Source organism: Peromyscus eremicus, chromosome 18 (genome assembly GCF_949786415.1).
Source record: "Peromyscus eremicus chromosome 18, PerEre_H2_v1, whole genome shotgun sequence".
Taxonomy (NCBI): domain Eukaryota; kingdom Metazoa; phylum Chordata; class Mammalia; order Rodentia; family Cricetidae; genus Peromyscus; species Peromyscus eremicus.
In genome coordinates, this window is record NC_081434.1 from 21,658,830 (window position 1) to 21,677,074 (window position 18,245).

General features: G+C 34.9%; 2 protein-coding genes across 2 annotated transcripts in view; one reads left to right on the plus strand and one right to left on the minus strand.

Moving 5' to 3' along the window:
- Positions 1–9,161, plus strand: part of Acss3 (acyl-CoA synthetase short chain family member 3) — a 199,845-nt gene extending 190,684 nt beyond the window's left edge. The window contains exons 16-18 of the mRNA XM_059245803.1: positions 7,679–7,778; positions 7,862–8,037; positions 8,983–9,161. Of these exons, the coding sequence (XP_059101786.1) occupies positions 7,679–7,778; positions 7,862–8,037; positions 8,983–9,051 (345 nt within the window). The 3' untranslated portion in view covers positions 9,052–9,161. The remainder of the gene's footprint in view (positions 1–7,678; positions 7,779–7,861; positions 8,038–8,982) is intronic.
- A 6,932-nt stretch (positions 9,162–16,093) lies between these two features.
- Ppfia2 (PTPRF interacting protein alpha 2) overlaps positions 16,094–18,245 on the minus strand; it is a 442,290-nt gene continuing 440,138 nt past the window's right edge. Inside the window, exons 30-31 of the mRNA XM_059245722.1 lie at positions 17,508–17,670; positions 16,094–16,262 (exon numbers count right to left, since the gene is read on the minus strand). Of these exons, the coding sequence (XP_059101705.1) occupies positions 16,204–16,262; positions 17,508–17,670 (222 nt within the window). The 3' untranslated portion in view covers positions 16,094–16,203. The remainder of the gene's footprint in view (positions 16,263–17,507; positions 17,671–18,245) is intronic.

Consider the following 18,245-nt stretch of genomic DNA (forward strand, 5'->3'; position numbering starts at 1 on the left):
GTAAGAAATATGTATATTGTGCATTTCTGAGAGCTTCATGAAATGCCCCAAAAAAACTGGCAGTTTCCTTAATTTTGCCATTTATATGTAAAATTCTGTGACTGAGGAAGGTGTTATGTATCCATGAACCTTCTGATAAGTATTTTAGCTAGTTATATGTCATTGTAATTAAAAATGATAAAGTAGGGCTACGTAGTCCATTTATTTTATTCCTATAGCAGAACTCCAGAATAGTTCTTATACTGTATGGAATAAACGAAGAACATTTCAATGAAGTAAAAAGCTTGAGCTCATATGATTAGCAATTCAGTGTACCAGGATCAAAAGATTCAAAAGCCTCATTCTTCTCCTTTTCATTGGCAGGTTCATCTTCTCTAATGGCCATGCCTGACTTCAGGCCAAACTTAACAGCTTAATTTTTCTTGTAATAATGACCTTACTCTTTTCTTTAGTGTCAGTCACTCAGTGTGATGTTTTTGAATAAAAAAAAATCATAAAATGTCCTAGAACATGTGTCCATCATGTGCTATTATAATATCTTGTTATTAAATGGGAGCATTTTGTCATAACCTGAAATGGAAATTTTTTGCTTCGTGTATTTCAAAGTGCTGTCAAATGCTGGTTCCACTTGCATGACTTTTTAATTTCTTGCTTCCAGAAGATTAGTGCCAAAATTCATATGCATTTCCTGTAGCCTAGCTAATCAGACTACGAAGACGATGTTTGCATAGCTTTTAGCAGTCGAAGTTCTTAGTTTCCTTACTTTTAGCATGAAAACTGTTGTCTTATCCAGTTATATGTTGAGGATTTTTCTGCTTCTGCTGACATCCTTCTCACTATGCGCAACAGCAGAACATAGACAAACTCAAATAAGCAAATAAAGTAGAAAAATAAAGAAAATGGGCCAGAGTTGTTGACTTCCAACAGAAATATTGTTACAGGGTTTTAGAATATCTCTTAGCCCTTGACTCTTAATTATCTCAATATAAATAAATGATTAACTTTTATTGACTATTTATGCTTAATAAGAAACTAATCACTTCTTTTCACATCTGGCTCCCCCCGCCCTTTTATTTGGAATCTCCTATAGAGTTACTGACTTATTGGCATGTTCTGGCTTCTCATAAAATCTTCTAAAAAATTAATATATGGCATGTGCCTGCAATGTTCTCTCTGATATTTTTACTATTTCTCATTGATATGCCCAGACTTATGATTTAGTTTCCAAAGTTTGCAGTGAGCAAGGCTGGAATGTTAACACTCTTAGAAGTAGATTGTGACACATTTTAGTAAAAACTGATTTTCGTAACACACTCTTCAGCACATGACTTTGAATGCTATTTTACTATTATCTTGCTTTGCAATGGCTATAATTTGTGACAACCAGAAACTTACATTTTAGTATATTTCAAAAGAATTTAAGGTTCTGTGTCTACCGAAAAATCCACTTCCATATAATAAATGCTGATTTTTTTAATATGACAAAAATACCTATCTTATACTAGTTTTACTAAGACATTTAAATTTTTTTTTACTTTTTATTGTTTTATTTATAGTTACATTAGTTCCTCTTTCCCTTTACTCCATTTAACCACTCTCATATATTTCTCTTCTCTTTTCATATATATATATATGTTCATAAATATATTCATATTCATATTTATATATATTTCAGAAACTGTTTAGTGTTGCTTATATCTATATGAATTCAGGGCTTACCATTTGGTATTGGTTAACCAATTAGAAGGCTAAATAAAAATTTTAAAAGGTATTAAATTAGTGAACATAAAATCAGCAGACAGTCTATGAAAATTACTGTCAGAAATATTTTAGAATAGTCTGTTCTTTCCATTTTTTTGTACAAGAAAATGGAGCTGTCAAGCCGTTTTTATAAATTTAAAAGGACATTATTTTTGCAGATCCCAGTACATGAAATAGCCTTCTGTGCCTACTTAGTAATAAGATCTATTTTAAACACTGATTAATCTTTGAAAGCCTAGCAAGGAGCTGGAGAACTGAGAAGCTTGGTGGAAGTTCAAAGTGTTCTCATGAAAATTGTGACTGAAAAGTCCTAGTTCGGGGTTAGTGAGACAAGGTGGACAGGAGCCAGCATGGTCTCTCTCTCTTACTGGTGGGGACAGTGTCTGTGGGAAAGACATTGGACTCTCAGACTTCATTGTTTCATTTGTAGCAAGCATTTAACTTTGTTAATTAATCTAATAGCACCCCTGGGAGTATGGGAACCTATTCTCAAAACACTGCCTGGAAAGCCTGGGGCAGAGGCTTTGTATGCTTCTCCCAGAGAAGGATATTCTGATCAAGTACAACGTTTTCCAAGTTAGCTATTTTGTTTGTGATTTTAAGGATGACTCCAAGATAATCAAATATATTTCCATGTAGTGCTATGTCCTCTCTAAAGACCCCTGGCAATTTCAGTTTCACCCAATATTAAATAAGTTTTATGGTTAAGTAGTTACAATATCTCTGAGTATATCCTGGGAATACTGATGAAGACACTGAACCTCTGAAACCGTGTATGAAAGAATTCCAGTGGCAGAGGAATTGAAAAAGCATCCTCCCTTTCCAACCATAGAGACCAACAGTTCCCACAGAAACTCATGGAGGATGATTGATCTGAAATACTTTTTTTCTAGCATTAAAATAATTTTTAAATCATTTTGTTCAAAATATTATCCTTTTCCCCTTTCCTTTATTCCCTCCAACTTTTCTTATGTACACACCTTCTAACTTCTCTCATGTTCCTCCCTTGAAATCTCAAATTCATGGCATCTTTCCCTATGATTATTATTGTTACACACACACACACACACACACACACATACATATATTTAAATATATAAATACGATTTATTGAGTCTGTTTAATGTTGCTTATATGTAGAATTCTTAAAAATATAACTTTAAAACTTGAGTATGTTACCTTAGGGACTTAATAAGATCTTATAAATTTATTTACACATATAGAAAAATTGACATATTTGGAACAACAATAACAGACATTTATCAAGATAGTCATGTTTTAAGTTGTACTCCTGTCTTATGTCCTTAATGCAAGTTTACTATGAATGATTAATTGACTTCATGTGGAGGCAACATACAGATAGGGCTTTCATTGTCCTCCCCATAAGCTTTGATCGACTTCTTTTTCTCAGAAATTGTCAAAATGTATTTTGATGTTTTTCTTTTAAATTGTCCATCTAAAACCTTTATTTACCATGCAAATATTATTAGTAGAGCAACCAACAAATCCTCCTCTCTTCCTTTATAGTGCATATTAAATGGTTGAAAAGCATAAATTCAACATTATAATGAACTTTATTTAGAGTTGACATGTCTCTGGAAAATGACTTTGTATCTTACAAACTGGAAATTTATCTGAGTAAATAGAATGAAATACTTTGATATTATATTCCAGGGAATTATATGATTTATTCATAAATTAACCTTGCAACTTAAAATAACAATCAATAATTTCCTAAGCATTTCAAAACATTGCCCCATTAAAGATAGAAAAGCGAAACAAATTAAATGTTAAATGGGAAAAAGTATAATGTGGAAGTTTGATATTTATATTTAGTTAGTAGCATTGCCATACTGGGTAGGCAGCAAAATATCTGGATACTATTTTAAATGAAAATCATTTGAGTAGATTACATCATCATGTTACAAAACTGGGTTGCAGAGGCTTGGGGCACCAATGAACACTTTATTGATGACAAACAACTCTAGTTAGCCAAGGAAAATAGCCATTCTTCATTCATCAAGTCAAAATTACATCATCTCGCCTACCAAATCTACATGTCCCTTACTAGGAGTATGTTATTTTATCATGACTGGCAACAGACTATAGTAACTACCAAAAAAAAAAAATCAGGCAGTGAGTTATCTCTGTATTTTCAACATATGAACTATAAAAGTAAAAAAAATATATATATATAAAAAATGTGAAGCCGTTTGGAACATTTTGAGACTAGAAACTGAAATCGTGGCAGAATATGCTGGCTTACAGACTACACAGCATGTCTGTAACAGAACTCTTTAGATAGTGTAGACAGATAAGTAATGCCTTTCTTAAGCATTTACTTACGATGTGCCATTCTCAGCCTTTGTAGGAGTTAACAACTGTGTGCATGGAAACACAACCCCAGAGTTCAGAGAAGGAATGCAGCAATGATTTGTATATCCAGTCAGGACTTCGTGAGGTCACACATTGGATTTTTACCAAAGGATCTTGTATTTATTGAGTATTCTGAGAGTTTTGAAAAGAGAAAGCAGTTTCAATATGGCTTCGTGAAGGAAAATAATAAAATAAACCAACAACAAATATTTGAATCCCGAATTCTGTTGTGTTTTGTTTTACCCCCATCTTTCTGGCTATTACGACTTTACCAGTTGCTTCTTTTACGTGTGTCCATTAGATGTTGGTGTTCCTTATGCCTGTCAAACTTTCTTCTCGCTACTTTCTTCCTAAATAATATGATCTGTGTCTACAGCTTCCATTGCCATCTTTGCATTAATTACATCTAAATGTGATATTCAGGTATGAGTCTTCTCAGATCCCTGGATACAACTCCTCTACTTATGTGTCTTCAAGGTATCAGAAGGGAATGTCTCCAAGGCAATATATGCTGTTTTTTCTTAATCCTAACAATTTCTAGCTTAAAAAAAAAAAAACCAAAAAAAACCAAAAAACAAAACAACCCCCCCCCAAAAAAAAAAACCCAAACCTGAATTGCCATCTAACTCAAGTTCAAACCCCACAGGGTTTTTATTATTATCTCTAGATAATTCATGCCACAGATCCAAAATACTGTCATATGTTTTCTGCTTTGCTTCCTAATATAATATTTTTAATCTACTACCCCAGCATTAGTATATTATAAGGCCCTTAGAGTGTTACCCTGTCTAAACTGACACCTCCCTACCTCAATAATTTGCTATTCTCTGTAATGAAATCAAAGTAAGTCTGTATTTCTCAGAACCTATTCCTAAGTATAAAAATAAACAATCTGAAAATAGAAACAGTATTGTCATAATTTTATGGGCCTGTGAAAGGAAATTTGGGTAGAGCAAAAGGATTAATGTTACTAAGGGTTCATGGAAATAGAGTATGGATGATCAGACAGGGCACTTTAATAAAATAAGCTATTCTGTGTATTGTACAGTGGTGGTACGTGTCATAAATAGTCAGAACCTATAGATTATAACAAAGATGCACAAGTGTGTAGACTATGGAATCAAGTAGTGGTAATTTCCAATGTTAGTTTTTTATTTGTAACAAATATGCTACTTCGGTGCAGGTGAGTCAGGAAGGCTGTGTATACATGAGAGCATGATCTATGTGGAATTTTTCTACTTTCTGCTTAACTTATTGTAATTCTATGCCTACTCTAAATATATACCTTAAAATTTCACTCTGACTTTGCATTTCTTCTTCCTGAAATTGCTGCACTTTTTTTCAGCGCAGCTAAAATAAAAATTGAATTAAATCCCCCAAAGAGCTCCCATTCAGGAAGTAGCAGCTTCTCTGCTACCATCATTATTTTCTGCTCTGTGCTTTCTAGCCTCACTCACTTCTCTCTGATCTGAATTGATCTTGTGTAGTTATAATGATATTTTCCCTTGCCTCCTCTTCCTTGCCTGATAAATGTCTACCCGTATCTTCTTATTGCCTTATGCTAAGGGAAACTGTCTTTGAGGTCCGTATCCTTGGGTGACGTTAGCAGCCTTCAGTGTTACCTTGCATTTACATAATCCATTTCCTTGGATACCTTATCCCTTTTATCGATACATGGTAATAAAAATTAAACATTCATGATGACTTATTAATATCTTTCTTCTCTGGTAGACTAAGAGCCATGAAATATTGGTCTTAGAGTTTCTATTGCTGGGATGAAACACTGTGACCAAAAGGCAAATTGGAGAGGAAAGAGTTTATTTGGCTTACACTTCAGCATTGCTGTTTATCACTGAAGGAAGTCAGAACAGGAACTCAAAGATGGCAGGATCCCAGAGGCAGGAGCTGATGCAGCAAGCTGCTTACTGGCTTGCTTCCCACGGTTTGCTCAGCCTGCTTTCTTATAGAACCCAGGACCACCAGCCCAGGGAGGGATGGCGCCACCCACTATGGGTTGGGATCTACCCCACAGATGACTAAATGAGAAAATGCCTTACAGCTGGATCTAAAGGAGGCATTTCCTCAGCAGAGGATCCTTCTTCTGATGACTCTATGACTTATATGTCAAGTTGACACACAAAACCACCCAGTACCACTGACTCCTTGTTAACTTGACACTAAAATACATCACTATTGAGCCATAACCATTCCTTTATTATTCATCCCCAAGATCTTAAATAACTTTAAAGGTCCCATAGTCTTTACAAATTCAAACACGTTAAAATTTCAGTTCCTTCAAAGTAGCTAATCTGTTTTTTATTTAAAAGCTTTTTTAAATTTTACATATCAAACACAGTTTCCTCTCCCTCCCCTCCTTTTGCTCCCCCCACTCACTTTCCCCCAACTCCAGCCCCCCATCCACTCCTCAGAAAAGGCAAGGCCTCCCATGGAGACTCAACAAAGTCTAGCATACCAAGTTGAGGCAGGACTAAGCCCCTCCCCCTGTATCAAGGCTGAGCAAGGTATCCCTCCACAGGAAATGAGATCCAAAAAGGCAGTTCATGCACTAGGCATAAATCCTGATCCCACTGCCAGGGGCCCCATAAACTGCCCAAGCTACACAACTTTCACCCACAGAAAACGACCCAGTACAATACTCTGCATTTTTGCTCTTCCCTGAGCCTGTTACAGTAGCCTGTAGTTTAGAAAGCATCTAGTATTTGTTGAATCAATGAATAGAAGGCAGAAAGCTCTGGAGAATGAGCTTTGTATCAAGATTATTGACTATTCTCTCTTATACATTTGGAAATACTCAAATATACATCAGTCTCAGAGGAGGCCCTTTGCACAAATATTTTTGTAAGTCCCACCTAAGCAGATAATTTAACCATAGGCACCTATATTTCCTGTGGTAAATAAGACTGTGATCCTAGAGAGAGAATTATATTGTTCTGTATAGCCTACAGACTTAGGGTGAGCACAATAGAAATTATTCCCTATAGTGGTGATAGCCTAATACCAGGGATTCTGTTCATGGCAAATCTCCCCTAAATGCTGGAATAGCCTCCGGAGGTGGAAGGATCTACCCACTGAATAGAATGTTCCATTATTCCTCAAAAATAAATTCACTTCTTCGTCTTGGGGCAATCTTGTATCCCCCTGAAAGGTACACTTATTAAGTAGACAGCTCTGATATCCAGTCAAATACCCCAAAGGCTTCCTGTTAGTAGAAGGCCTATGTGCTCTGTTTACATATGGTACCCACAATACATTTTCTTTGACTTCATTAATAAGCAATTAAGATGAAGAAACAATCCCTTTACTTTCCAGGTAAGCCAAGCAATTTATCTTTGTTACTGTCAGCCCTCAGTAACTACCATGTGGATCCTAACTGCTTGCCTCAGATGAAATGATGTGACCCTGCAGGAAATTCCAGGAAAGCAGCTTTGGATTTCATGATTCTCCTTTTTTATATATTAAGATTACATGCATCTACATTCTAATAATATATATTCTAAAGACATGGTTTTTCTTATTACAGTCAGTCCTTTCCCATGGCACTGTGGCTGACTGTGCTGTGGTTGGCAAGGAAGACCCTTTGAAAGGTCACGTTCCCTTAGCACTCTGCGTGTTAAAAAAAGGTGAGCCATCTTTATCTTCCCTGACCATTTGGGTCGGAATGATTGGCATTAATTTGTCATTTACCAGCTCATTTTTCCCCTAGATATAAATGCAACAGAAGAACAAGTTTTGGAAGAAATTGTGAAACATGTTAGGCAGAGCATTGGCCCCGTGGCTGCTTTTCGAAATGCAGTTTTTGTCAAACAGTTACCCAAAACGAGGTCTGGCAAAATTCCACGGTCTACACTGTCTGCCTTGGTCAATGGCAAGCCATATAAGGTAAATAATTCAGAACCTATAATGCTGAATCCTGAAATGATTTTGACCATGTGTTTGGCATAAGCAAATTTCTATTAATTGAAGGTTTTCAATCATGAATTCTATCCCCATGAATTCTATCTTCATTCTTTGTAAGAATGAGAGTTTGAGAAAAAAAATATTGATTAAAGTCATATGCTTTGCTTATAGGAACTGATGTGTGAGCTTTGCTTTTAGCAATTTTGAAAATTTCAAACAGATTTTCAGAAATTCATTCCTTTGAACTAAATGCATATATTGCTTCACTATAATCACTAATGACCATCCATGAGGAGAAATTGAAGTATTTGAGAAGTCTAAAATGCTCTAATACATCAGTGCTAATTATTTCTACTATTAAGAGAGACAACTGTTTTAGGAAACTTTAGACTGATTCAAGTACATACATGTTTCAATGTCAATATATATTATTATATTTCATTATATATGCTTTATAATTCCATCAAAAATGTAATACAATATTAAAAATCATTTGTCTGACTCAAGTTCAGAATAAACAAAACAAAAATTCCAGAGACTATGTGGAAATACCAACAATTTTGCTAAACATACTATTTCCTTTACTATTACAAAAGATAAATTTTTAATTATTGGGCCTGAAGATTCCTACTTTACATATTTTTGTCTGTCTTTTATGAAATAATGGGGTTATACATCGTGTGGCCTGCAACCCTTGAATTTGGGAAGTAAAGTCAGGCAAATCAGGAACTCAAGACTCACCTCTGCTTTGTAAGGTATTTGAAGCCAACCTATGTTACACAAGACCCCACCTCAAGAAAAAAATCAAAACAAAACACAACACAAAAAGATGAGTGCTAAAACAAAGGATGTCACTGTTTGTTGTACAAAAAGTCCTAGAGAAGTTCAAGGGAAGATGACCATTTGACATTGTCCATTTCTTTCCAGGTAACTCCTACTATTGAGGACCCCAGCATTTTTGGTCACATAGAAGAAGTGCTGAGACAGGCCTTGTGATTTTTATTTACTATCTCCAGTCAGTCTGTCTTAATTTTCTAGCTGGATTTAAGTTGCTTGTTTTCTATAAAGAAGCAGCTGAAAAGAATTCCTTCTCAACTTAAATGTGAGCCTTAGGGTTAAATCAGTCTAGCAGCCCATGAAAGAGGCTATATTTTGTGTTACATTATGTGAACCAGTTCTCATTGTTACCTCTTTCCTGTAACATGGATCATTTTATTCTATCTTGCATAATAACGAATATGTCTTTGGCGTATGATTTTATAAATTCCTGTGCCTTACAAACACATTTTAATTGGAAGTATGTGTAACATAAACACACTTCCCGGAGATAAGAATCAGCCACAGTTTGATCAAAATCTAAACTCAAATCAAAGTCAGAATATCATTTAAACGTTATTATGGAAACTCAGATGTTGTTTAATGTTTTTTTTAAGATGACCACCATGTTTTTAGGTAATCATTTAGACAGAATAGGTTGCTTAGCAACACAGGGCCCCTGGTTGGAGTACCATTTCTATGTTGTCTGTTACTGGGTAAGGGGAGGCTTGTGTCTGGCAGAGAAACTAGAGAACTTACCATCAAATCTTTTGTGGGGATGAAGGCTCCTCGAATCCCCTTGCCATAGCTGATTGTGTGCATCTTGATGCTTTCATCTTCCAATGGCATTCGGGAAATGACACACGAATTTAATGGAGTGACAAATAGGATGATATACAGAGAAATTTGGAAGTTTTCATCTTATTCTAAAAATCAAGAGACTTTCTGGGCAATATCAACGAGTCCACCATTCTCTTTTATTTATTTATATTATTTTTTATTTTTATTCTTCCTATATTTTTTGGCCAGGTCACATGTTTCCTAGGTTGGCCTCACATTTGCTATGTAAGTGTGGCTGACTTTGAAATTCTGCTCTTCTTGCCTCTAACTCCTTTTTTACTGGGGTTAGAGGCATTTACTACCATACTTAGCTCCACATTAGCATTTTTTTTCTCTTATTGGATTGAACCCAAAGCCTTGTGCATGTTAGGCAAGCACTCTTCCATTGAGCTTTACTCCAGGAGATCAATGAATTTATGATGGATCCTTGAGCCACATGAACTAACAAGTGATTTTACGAACAATAGAGAGCCTTAAGTACTGGCAATCATGTGTTCCATCAAGGAGACAGCCATAGTAGGCCCCAGAGAAACATGGCTCAGGAGAGAGGCTGTACTACATTTCAAGAGCCTCTGGGTTTCAAGAGAACCCCAAATATCTACTTTTATTACAAGTTTTAACTTTAAATCATGTTAATTCATTTAAATGTTGTACTCTAACATACATTTCCATCTGTGTTTCTATAAAATGATTGAGCCTTTTCAAAAAATTGAAAATGAGCCTTTAATAAGGTTATAGAAATATATCCATTAACTAGAATAGAAAGACACAGTCAATTAGCTTAGAGCTCTACATGTATTATTCATCAGAGCATATATTTAAATCCAAAATGTATACTGTGTTCATTGAATCATTGAGAGTTCTCAGAATAATTTCTCAGTTCTTCAGTTTTTGAGAAACACTATGAAGAGCACAATGTGCTATTAGAATCAAATTACACAAAATACAGGTGAAAAGTAACAAACAGATTAATTTACTTGTCATAAAAATTATGTGTGTCTTATATAAAAGCTATCTTTTTAGGCCTCTTTGGACTGCTGCGTAGATAATAAATGGCTTTTCAAATGAAACATTTATTGATTAAGCTACCTTCTTCATTGATAAATCTGAAAATAATATCTTTATCATCTCTAATTATTTTGGTTGCCTGAATTAAACCAACTGGATAGATATTTTATAACTGGAAGCTGTTAAGTTCCTTAAATTTTTCATTGTATGTGTAAATTGTATACATTATCAAAACTGTAGGGGTTACAAATCAACAGTTTTTAATGTCAGCATTAAAATACCATTCATTATTTTTCCCCACATGAGTCAGATATTTTAACAGAATTCAGCATTTTTTGTTTGCAAGTTATAAACTCAGGCAGATCTAAGGATTGAGTAAAGATTTCATGTTTGGACCATTTGTAGATATTCCTCTTTATCAGATCTGAAGGGACACCTCAGCAAACAGGACTGGATTATTTTCCATTTGTGGGAATCTTGAAAAAACAAAACAAAACAAACAAAAAACCAAAAATAAAACCAAGTGTATCACACTTCAGAAGTAGTTGTTTCTTATGTTTCAGTGAGGAAATTCATGTCCACTATAGACAAGAGACAGGGATCACATTCATGTGGCTAAAATAGAGGAATGAAATATATAACTTAGTCATCAGACTGCTTAAAATTTGGGGAGAAGAATTAAATAACTTCCTATTTTAAATCTCACCATCTTTTTTTTTTTTTGCCAAATTGCATCCAAAATATTTTGAACTGAATGTGTCATTGATAGCAATAATACAATCTAAGAAATGTGACCTTACTTAAAATTTATGTAAATGGATTCTGTATGATCTTGTATTTTATGAAATTTTTAAATTTGTAAGACATTTGAGAAATGAAAATAAAAGTGCTTTTAATACTTAAAGAGTGTGCCAATTTATTTTCCCCATAAAAATACACTAAATAGATATAAATGAAACTGTTTTACACATCAAAAGGTAGGTTTATTTATATAAAATTGTATTTGAAAGGGTTTGATCCTAATGTTGGTGGTCAAAATGAAAACAAGAAACAAACAAAACAAAACAACAACAACGAAAAAAAAACCCACCCTGAAATACAAGCTCAATCCATGAAACTGATTTTCAAATCTGACTACAGTTTTCTATACATTACAGTGTATTTTACATTTTCTTGAGGAGAGTAGTTGAATACTTTGTATCACCCTGTAGGACCCAGTATATATCACCAGTAATTTTTTTTAATGTAATTTCCAAAAAGAAAAAACTGACTTTGATGACTGAGTGAGTGGTTGTTAGAGTTGAATATGGAATGTCCCCCAAACTTTGTGTGCTGAGTGCCTGGTAACGACGAGGATGATGGGGAATAAATGCTTAGCTCACTGGTGTGTGCCCCTCCCAAGGGGACTCTGTGTCCCCAGCCCCATCATCTTTCTCTATCTTCTGTGGCCATGAGACAAGCAGGTTTCTCCAGTACATACTTCCCACCATGCCATTCCACCCCACTTGATTTCCCAAAGCATGCAGACTTGCTGGTTCTTGAGCTGAATCATCCGAAAATATCGGCCAAGATACCTTTTTCTTCTTTATAAATTAATTATCAGAAATACTTCACTACAACTCTGCAAACCTGATTGCCACACTGGTCTATAAATATAAATACAAATCTTTCTAGCCTATGAGTATCATGGTTTCTCTTGTATTTCGTTTAGATGACTTTCTTCTCTTCATTACCTGCTCTTAGCAAGTCCTTTCACGTTGGTTTCACTCAAGCAACATTTTTTTCCTTAATGCAAAGCACTTCCATAAGCTAGTTTAGACCTCCCTCTAGTGGCAGCCTCGATTTTGAATAAAACAGCCTTAAAAATCACTGAATGATTTTCTTTGTAATTCGTGCAGATCGTTAAATATTACGCTACTAGAAAACAAAGCTTAAGCAGAAAACTGGAAGCATTTTTTTTTTTTATTGACAATGGAAAGTTTTTTTTTTTACCATTACCTTTTGAATGAATCTGTTCAACAAAAACAGACATCAAAACAAAGGTACGTGCAAATATAACAAATTAAAGTACAAAAAAAAAAAAAAGAATTTACTAATGACAGGTCTTGCATAATAAGACCAAGCAGCAAGAAAACAGCAGTTAGATCCATGGTATTGTTAAATAGGTTTCACTTTGAAATCTCCCATATAAACAAGGAATAAACAAGAGTGACACCACCAAAGAAAGCCACAAGGAAGAGATTAATTGCTCTTCTCTACTTTTTATACACTATATATGTCAATCATTCTGTCTTTATTTCCTCTGATGAAAATGAATTCAGGGACGTCACAAAAAGGTCATTTCAGCTAAAGGCTTAGACTTGAGTCTGGCTAATGCCCTGTTAACAGTGATCTTAAAAACGGGGGAGATGAGAGGGGGTTTGCTAAAGGGGTCTGTATTTTTTTTTTCCCTAGTGGAGATGGGCCTCAGACTCTACAGTGGTTGACACTCACTGTCCAGTGCTGGCTGGCAGTTCGGGGTATTTGAATGAACATGTGGTTCTTAAGAAAGGTGTGTGTGTGTGTGTGTGTGTGTGTGTGTGTGTGTGTGTGTGTGTTTCATGATCCACAGGCAACAAGATTAGACAATGGTTTTCTTGATATAAATTTTTAAAATCATTGCATTTGATGCTTGTAAACAGTTTGGCTCTGTTTTCTGTTGAAAAGGAGATTGAGGCATCACAGTGCTTTTTTTTTTTTTTTACAGAGAGAGGACATCAGATCCCTGATTGCCTTTAAAGGTCTTTTTTTTTTTTTTTTTTTTTTTTGGCTCCAGGTCCAGGTTAAATCATTCTCTCTCTCTCTTTTTTTAACTTTTATTTTTATTTATTTATTTATTTTACATGATCAGAGGCAGGTGCTCAGCTTTCAGGTTTGACAGACTGGAAGGAGCGGCAGGTTGAAGCATGAAACCCGCTTCCAGGAAACGTACTGATTCGACTTACAGTTCAGAAACCGTAAAAATGGAGGAATGGTAAAATACAAACAGGACTTGGAATTGTTCAATGTTTGCACTCGAGACTCCATGAACCATATATTTTATTTTTCTTTAAAAAAATCATATTTATATCCATTTACAGAAGACTTACACATTTAAAAAGAAATGTTACACAGTAATACATAAAGGCCTATTATATTACAACATGAAAAAATGAATAGTTCCATCTCATAAAAGCATCAGATGTACAGAGTTTATGACGTGGGTGATGTTCATATTTCAGATGATTTAAGCGTTTTATTACAATCATCGTAAACTAACCAAACTTATTATCCGATTCCCCCCCAAAATCACATGTTTAACGTTTGGTAAACCGTTCCTTATATTATTTCCTTAGAATTCAGTCTCTGTGAAGGCTTTCTCCGTTTGTCTTCATAGGCAGTAGTACACTTTAGGTCGTGTAGACGGAAAAGATGATGTCTGTAAAAGGAAATGTACACCATGAGTTCACTGGCATCTCCTAGCCAGTGGCTCCCACCCTGTTACTCTAGGGTACACTCCCATGCAGCCTGCACAGGTCAGTTCTAAAACCTCAATGGAAAAAAAATAAAACTGTCTGGGATGTAAGGAATAGTCGATGGTGTGACATTCACTGGTTTCCACTTATTTTATGACAGAAGTGTTAAGCAGGATTTATTCAACTTTGGCAAAAGTATGGCTAAAATAGAAACACAGAATCACACACAATGTCAGAATGCTTTCTGAGTTTTTTATAATTTGTTAATTATTAAATTAGGTTGAATCGACCTATTCCATAGGATAGCTTTATATTCTAGTTCATATATTTTAGAGTTCTTAAAAGGATGCTTTTCTTTAATTACGACAGAACACAAAACATATAACATTTTGAAGTTTCTATGTCAGCTGTATATATTTTGCCACAGATGACAGCCGTGATGTCACAGAGGAAAATCTCACAATTACTTTTACTGACACAATAAGATTAAATAAAAGTATGTTTGTACTTTATTGTTCATGACAGTCATTTTAATTTCTCACCAAAATTAAAGTAAAATGCCTATGATTATCCTGTTCATAAATATTTTTTATTCCATTTAAAAGTTCAAAACTAAGAAATATGAACTAGAATGACATGCAGGGAAAAAAAATGCAAATAGTTCAAGATTGATCCTACCCATGAGCCTAGAGCTAAGCAGCAAGCACAACTGAATGTATTAGTCATTTATAAGCTGGTGAATTATTAAATTTCTGAGAAAACTATTATGTTATATGTTGAATCTATTATAAAGAGTACTGTGGAAAGTCTCTTACTTACCAATATAATTATATATTGTAAGCCATGCCTTATGAGACCAAATAGTATATATCACAATAAAAAATTGTATATTAGAGTAGCTTTTTGTGAAATTAAATAATGTTTTTTTTTTTTTGTTTTCTGTTCCATCAGTTAGTGACCCAGGCAAGGTAAGATGTCAGCTCCTATATTAGTCTCCAAAGACAACAATATGTTGTGCAGAGATCCTGTTCTAAGACAATAAGGAGCAAGAGGCAAATTGCTGCACTATCTTTTTGCATCCTTATCCTACCGCTCGGTACACATACTGCGTTAAAAATATTCTTCCCAAATATCAGCTTATTGAAAACCACAGAGTAGTTTGGCATATCCAAATTTTAGGATAAAGTAATTTCCAAAACTTTGAAATTCCTAAATCTAGGAAACCAGTTTTACTCATAAGAAGGTTTTAAAAGAAAATTCTGTGTTACATAGATAAAGCAATATCTTCTACTGATTAGTAATTCCTTACAAATGCCTTATCTTACAAATGCCTTGTATCTTAGGTGTATGTAACAAACTTATATGCAACTTCTATTCCCAATTCTTCTAATTTTTGTTCCTATGTGATATTTCCCAGATTCTTAAAATTAATACTTGATTTCAGCAAATATAAATCATAGTGATGGAGAATAAGACATTAGAAATTCAATATTTTTATTTCCAACTTTGTTGGTAATATTTATCCACATCTAATTTCCTGTCCCTTACACTATTTGACTGTAAACTTGCATAAACAATTCCTATTGTTCTATCTTGGCTTCCTTCTAAGACAAACACTTGAAATCTGTGATTCTTTCAACTGCTGGACTCTTACTAATAAAACTCTACAGGGCTCGGCATAAAATATCTTCTGAAAAGAATATGCTTAGCAATGCATTCACGTGGAATGACTGAGTTGCAGGCCCTCAACAGATAGACCGCTAACCACAGAAGACAGATAATGATAGAAGACAGTAGATGAAGAGTTACAATGATGTAAAGATTCCATGAGGCAGGTGATCACACCTCTGTACTGCTAGGTCATACCAAAGGGTATGGGGTATATTGACTAGTCTCTGTCAATTCAATCCCATCTTTCTGTTGGTTGGTTGTGGGTCAGCCAAGAGAAACTACTCACAGCAGGTCAGTGCTGCCTCCTTTGAGTGGCTGGTCAACATGAGTATGTGCGAACAGTGGAGTTGTCTAGCCTCTGCAGCCTTGATGAAGCAACTGCAAATGAGAAGAAGGCTTTAGAGGTTCTCACACCATCGAGGAGAGAGATTGATTTTCCCTACATAAAGGGATCCTGACCATATTAGCAGACTATCTTTTCTCGGACAGGAGCCTCTCACATTCCTCTTCTCTAGACCCAGGGGCTGATGAAAATTTACCCGAGTGCAACTCAGCTGAGCTCTCCAGTCACTGTGTATTCCTCCTTAGATAAAATCTGTAACACAGCGTCTCCCCGGGGTGAGCCTGCTTTTGTTGTAAAGATTACTCTGAGAGAACTCAGTATTGTGAAGTGTGGGTTTTCCCCCCCATGTAGTGACAAACTCCTATACTAATTTTAATCATGCTAAATTATTCATGAGCCTTGCTAACAAGTTCCAAAATATTAACAGGCTAAAAGAAATGTGGATCAAAGACACTTCATACTCAGATGTATTTTAATTGCCATAACAGCTTGAAAAGAAATGAAGAGTCTAGATTATTATCTTAGTAACAAGAGAAAGACTATTTTTATTTAATGCCTACCAAACAGAAATGATTTGAGGATTGTGATTACTATTTCAAAGTTGTCTCTCCAAAATGACTGTTTTATTTTGTGAATGATGGAGCACAATACTAAAGTCCACAGAAAGAGATGCAATTGGGAAATCACTGGTTTTTTTTTGGTTTTTTTTTTTTTTGTGTGTGTGTGTGTGTGTGTGTGTGTGTGTGTGTGTGTGTGTGTGTGTGTGTGTTGATTCTCTTCTCATGTTTGTGCTTGTTTATTAAGGCTTTCCACCTGGTCAGAGACAAAATATATCTGATGAATCTGAATTTGAAGGATAAAACAAAATTTGTACTATTACAATGCATAAAAGTGCCAGCACAGTGATTCCCATTTCAAGTAGGGTTTGATTTCAAATCCAACCTCCATTTTAAATGGATTATTTATTTTGAGAATGGAAGAGTAAAGAAACACTAATCATGCATATATGTGTTTTTTTTTTCTAGATGTGGACATTAGTGGAACTGTTTTTTTTTTGGGGGGTGTAAATTATTTTTCAAATGTGTATAAATTCTCATGGATTCATGCATTGGCAGTTTAAAAATGGTCTTCTTTTTGTTAAAAAGCAAAGTAAAATTCAAGCAGAGCAAGTCAACTCAAGGAAAGAATCAAGGCCACAAGGCTATGCAAAGTTGAAGAATTCTAGAGCTTCGGCTAAACAAGCATTTTACTTCATAGGGAGAAATGTAAAACCACTGTACCATCCGTCGTCGTCATTTTTCTTGACTGCCCAGATGTCGTGGTTAACCTGAATCCAGCGGGCAATGTCTCTGAGGAGCCAGGCATCATGCTGATTCCATGTACTTCACGAGGAGGGAACTGCCTTCGCCAGGTCGATCCACGTCTGAAATTCTTGTCATCATTCTGCCAGCACAGAGTCACAATTTGATGTCATGAAAACAAATAGGCTGCAGCCCCTACATCTGTGTGCTCAGGAGCATGGAACAGTTTATTTAAATTCAGTCTGTCAAGTACACATAGGAATGCTTTGCTTCACTTTGAACTCCTTTATTCTTTCCAGAAGGAGACAGTAAATATGACAGAAATGTTTCTTAAATAAAATTTTAATATGATTTCAAATCTAAAGTTTGTCAGCTTTAAACCTTCTTGAAATAATAAAATACTAAAGGTTTTTTTTTTTTTTAATCTAAATGGAACATTGGATTTATTTGGTTACACTTTGTGCTAATGGATTTTTCATAATGAGATGATATACTTAATTGCATCAGTTGTTAAGTAGACTGCACTTGAGTCAAGTAATCATCAAATATAAGTTTCATGTACACAAAAGGTAGATAGTATGCAAAAATCTATAGAGACATACTGGTTAGCAGGTGATACAATGGGCTATAACCTTAATAAGAAATGATTTGTCAGATTTTAGGTGATTATGAATTAACTCGATTTGTTTTGAAAATCCTTTGCAGCCTGGTCTCCAT